This window comes from Portunus trituberculatus, chromosome 43 (genome assembly GCF_017591435.1).
Source record: "Portunus trituberculatus isolate SZX2019 chromosome 43, ASM1759143v1, whole genome shotgun sequence".
NCBI classification, from domain to species: domain Eukaryota; kingdom Metazoa; phylum Arthropoda; class Malacostraca; order Decapoda; family Portunidae; genus Portunus; species Portunus trituberculatus.
Genome location: NC_059297.1, coordinates 20824190 through 20829694, shown reverse-complemented (window position 1 = coordinate 20829694; position 5505 = coordinate 20824190). Strand labels below are relative to the sequence as shown.

The window sequence follows — 5505 nt, the reverse complement described above, 5'->3', positions numbered from 1 at the left end:
TTATGAATGCGAAAAAAAAAAATATCCCCCTATACTAAGGAATAAAGAAGAACAAGGGAGCAGAGATACTTTACCAGTAAAATTTATTAAAGATATTTGTGTCATGGAGAATATTTTTGGAGTTTCAGAAAGCGTTCCTGGCGACTGGAACGGTCTGGATGCATACATGGTAAATGCAAATAATAACCGTTAATAATAGATTTGGAGATAAGATGACAAAAAGCTTAATTCAAATGTTTTATAGTACATGGCTAACTAGACTCGAATTAAAATACACACACACACACACACACACACACACACACACACACACACACACACACACACACACACACACACACACACACACACACACACACACACACACACAGAAAAGCAACACAAAGATAGTACAAAAATAAGATAAAATAAAAAGAAAACTCCATTAGTCTCGCCTTGGTATCTTTCAATCTCCACTACACTTTTTCATGTAAAGGAGGCTAACAAATGGAAGATAACGAACTCACATTCTCGATTACCTGCTCTTTCGAAATATAATTCAAAACATTTAAAACATATATTTGCCAATCTTTGTTGGTCTCTGCATATGTTTATCTTACTTACATTCAGCATATATATATATATATATATATATATATATATATATATATATATATATATATATATATATATATATATATATATATATATATATATATATATAGGTACTGGCTTATATGAGAATCTATAAAAGAAATAAATAAGTAATTAAGAAAATATTTGTGCAAGAGTAGATTCCCAGTAGGCTATTTCTTCATGATGGTGAAAGCACGAATTCGCGGCTGCTTGGTCTATTGAATCGTTTGAGATTTGGCCATGACGACAAAGCGAAACAGCTTTCCCCAATGAAGACGCCGAAGGAGAGGAAGGCTCCTGCGACAAAGAGGAAAAGAGGACTTTGCATGTGGATCAAAGTGAGAGCTTTTGTTGTGACCTGATGAATCTCGACATCTTGATCCTCGGAATAAGTGTCCTCAGCATCTGTTACTGTATTCATCCTCTGCCGACTATCAAACTGAGTTCTTTCCAAAATTTCCTTAGTCCACTTTTCTATCAGTCCGGCCTGGAAGTAAAATTACATATAACATCGTAAGTATTAAAAATTTGCCCTATATTCATTATACAATAAGCTTCATGGTCGAATATAATAATTTACCCCATGAAAAGCCAGAATGCAGTGGTCGAGATTGGATTTGAAGGGCGTGTTGGGAGAGAGCGGCCAGCCGCAGTAACCGGGCACAATATTTTCTCTTGCTACGTAGAGTGGTGTGAATCCCCCTTTATTTGTGAAATGTTGAGCGATTAACACCTCTAAGTTCAGCCGTTCGTACACATAAGCTTTGCTGTAAACAATGAAAACAGTTTTTGAAGCTCTCATTTTTTATATTTTGCATTACGGGATTTGTCTATGATTACTCTATGCATGTATTGACAGCTTCGCTTGAAGTGGATAAATATTGCAGTTAATTGGCATGTAAAAGAAAATTATATGTTTGAATTGAATTAACTTTTGTCTGAGCTTTCGTTCTGCTTGACTAAAACTTTTTAGTTTTATAACAAGTAAATAGAATATTTAAAGAAAAAAAAATTGACGATAAAGTACGTAAACCCCAATAAAAAAAAAAAAAAAAAAAATCAAATAAATGTACAAGTAGAAAAAAAGAAGAAGCAGTATTCTTCCAGCTATTGTACTGACAGAGCGGCAGTATCAAAAGGTTTTTATGTAGGTGCCCACAACTAATATCTCGTATCAAGCATTTTCATGAATACCGACATCCATTCCCTGAATCATGATGATTCACTCTGGCCGTGAGTTTTTGGTCTGTTTGACTATAACTATCTAAACTCGTAGAAAAAAAAAAAAAAAAAAAAGAATTTTATATATATATATATATATATATATATATATATATATATATATATATATATATATATATATATATATATATATATATATATATAAGATGGATAAAAATGAATATTCTTTCCTTTCATGTACTGACAAAGTAGATAGGTCGTTATGAAGGTGCCAAAACTGAGGTTTCATATCAAGTATTTTGATTAATATTAGCACCCATTCCTCATTATTTCATTATAGTGTCTACACACACACACACACACACACACACACAACAACAACAACAACAACAACAACAACAACAACAACAACAACAAAACAATACACACACACACACACACACACACACACACACCGGGTAGTGTAGTGGTTAGCACGCTCGGCTCACAACCGAGAGGGCCGGGTACGAATCCCAGAAAGCGGCGAGGCACATGGGGCAAGCCTCTTAATGTGTAGCCCCTGTTCACCTAGCAGCAAGCAGGTACGGGACGTAACTCGAAGGGTTGTGGCCTAGCTTACCCCGTGTGTGGAGTGTGTTGTGGTCTCAGTCCCACCCGAAGATCGGTCTTTGAGGTCTGAGCTGGCTGGCTGGGTCACCAGCAGAAGACCGTGGTAATATATATATATATATATATATATATATATATATATATATATATATATATATATATATATATATATATATATATATATATATATATATATATATATATATATATATATATATATATATATATATATATATATATATATATATATATATATATATATATATATATATATATATATATATATATATATATATATATATATATATATATATATATATATATATATATATATATATATATATATATATATATATATATATATATATATATATATATATATATATATATATATATATATATATATATATATATATATATATATTTCACCACGCTCTTCTGCTGGTCATATATATATATATATATATATATATATATATATATATATATATATATATATATATATATATATATATATATAATTTTATTTCTTTCTTTCTTCTTTTTTTTTTGTTACGTTTTAGTTATCTATCCCTCTCCCAGGTAACAGAACCAGTAATTAAGACAGTGGGGGTATGGAAGGGGGACAATTCTCTCCCTCGCAAATAGAAATATATATTTATCTTTACGCCAGTTTACTTGATTCTTTGTATTCTGTAAATATATTACTAATAAATAAATTTCTGGCTGAGTGCTGCAGGTATAATTGGTGTTCAGAAGAGTGAGGAGGTGCAGGTTGGTGTTATTACATGATGGGGTTGAGTTGCGGGTGTTTAGTCCCACCAATCTTATACCGAATTGTCGTTGCAATAAAAATTTATAGACTTGGAGAAGGCTTGGTATCTTTGATCCTCACTACCTCTGGGATAGCCTTAAAGGATTAAATACCGCTCAGGACTTGAATTTAGCGAATGAACTACGCAGGGAGGATAACCAAGGAAGCCTAGTCTTGTCACCTGAGTTAGACACAAGCTCCTAAGGGAAACCTTAAACAGCTGGAGTTTTGTACTCCGGTCCGCACGGTCTACTAGCTTGGGGCGTCTCCAGAGACGAGGCTGCACACTGCCTGCCACACCCGCTGTGAGAATACAGTAAGGCGAGGGACACGCTGCCCAGGAGCTTCGGCGGGAGCGTCTCCTTGCTGGCAGCCTACAGGAGGACCCAGAATACATCCTGTGGCTAGCCTCAGTGTGGCCAGGTGTAGCGGTCGGTGTGTGTATATATATATATATATATATATATATATATATATATATATATATATATATATATATATATATATATATATATATATATATATATATATATATATATATATATATATATATATATATATATATATATATATATATATATATATATATACATATATATATATATATATATATATATATATATATATATATATATATATATATATATATATATATATATATATAGAGAGAGAGAGAGAGAGAGAGAGAGAGAGAGAGAGAGAGAGAGAGAGAGAGAGAGAGAGAGAGAGAGAGAGAGAGAGAGAGAGAGAGAGAGAGAGAGAGAGAGAGAGAGAGAGAGAGCTTTAAGACTTACCCTTGGTCGATGGTTTCTTGCAACCCAGCTGTAAATGTAGGTACAATCTCTATTTTGTTACTCAGTGCCTTGAACAATTTTGAATCAGATCGTTTCCAGCTATCTATGAACTCTGTAATATCTGGAGTTGTTGTAATCCTGAGGAAAAAATAAGAATATCAAATAAATACTGGTAAACATAAGAATTTGACCATAATAGTATTACAATTTGAAATGCTCGCGGACTCACGCACGCACGCAACACACACACACACACACACACACACACACACACACACACACACACACACACACACACACACACAGATGCGCGCATGTAAAAAAAAAATAGAGATAAAAGAAAATACCGGAGATAAAGGTAGATAATCCGGAAGAATGATCAACATTATGTTTGGCTAAGCGATAACTACCGTATATAATAATGGGTAACAACTTCTGATAGGTACTTAGCATCTTTGCCAACGAGGTCAGCCAGAGTTTCTACCCGAGGCGGGTATTTGGGTGCGGTGAGGTAGGCTGTGAGGTTGCTGCGGTATAAAGTCCTACGATGAAGGAGAATATCAGCCAAGCAGTCAACACCATCCGTGTTGGGGTACTGCGTGGCAGCCCTCCAGGGATAGCCTCATCTAGCAGCGTGCCAACTACCTGCTTCACCACCAGCCACGTCTCAGGTGTGTGTTCACTTTCATGTCGCATCTGAATGGAAAGATTATAGATATAGTACAATACATAAAACGAAATACACTTCTAAGATACGAAATATGATACCACTAAATAAAAATTAAAAGAAAAGTATAAATCACAACAATTCAGGTTAAATGTTTAGTGTCTAGATCATTACGCAGATGGATAAAAAAAAAAAGTCGTAATATAAATGATAAAATAAAATCTAACGTAAATTTTGAATATTCCTGATCGTCTTGGAGATACGTCCAACATTCTTTAACTTTTCCTTACTTCTAATCCTTCTGCTTATGCTGTTACCCTATCTTCTCTGTTGGGCTCATTCGACCACAATTTCATTTCTGTATCTTGTCCTATTTCTCCAATTTCTCCTCAGGATTCCGAAAAACAGAGGTGCCTCTGGCGTTTTGCCTCTGCCATTTGGAGGGGACTTGAGGAGGTATTATGCAGATTTTCCCTGGAATGATTACTTCTTTTGTGTCAGAGACCCATCTCTGTGTGCTGGAAGCACAATAGAGGTGATAGTGTTTGGGATGGAGGCATACATTCCTAGCTCTTTTTCTAAACCGAAACCTTTTAAACCTTCGCTTAAAGGTACTTGAGCTTTCCATCTCCTGAATCTCATCCACTCTATATTTCTGCCCGAAATCGTGCCAAGTCTGTTCTTCAACTTGCCAAACACTCTTTCATAAATAGAAAATATCAAAATCTTTTAAACTCCAACTCCCCTCGTGACTTCTGGCATCTGGCCAAAAACATCTCCAATGACTTTATTTCTTCGTCTTTCCCTCCTTTATTTCATACTGA

At 34.5% G+C, this 5505-nt stretch overlaps 1 protein-coding gene across 1 annotated transcript in view; it reads right to left on the bottom strand.

Moving 5' to 3' along the window:
• Window positions 1–713: 713 nt before the first annotated feature.
• LOC123518000 overlaps window positions 714–5505 on the bottom strand; it is a 7246-nt gene continuing 2454 nt past the window's right edge. Inside the window, exons 2-5 of the mRNA XM_045278502.1 lie at window positions 4461–4636; window positions 4015–4152; window positions 1196–1382; window positions 714–1102 (exon numbers count right to left, since the gene is read on the bottom strand). Of these exons, the coding sequence (XP_045134437.1) occupies window positions 794–1102; window positions 1196–1382; window positions 4015–4152; window positions 4461–4636 (810 nt within the window). The 3' untranslated portion in view covers window positions 714–793. The remainder of the gene's footprint in view (window positions 1103–1195; window positions 1383–4014; window positions 4153–4460; window positions 4637–5505) is intronic.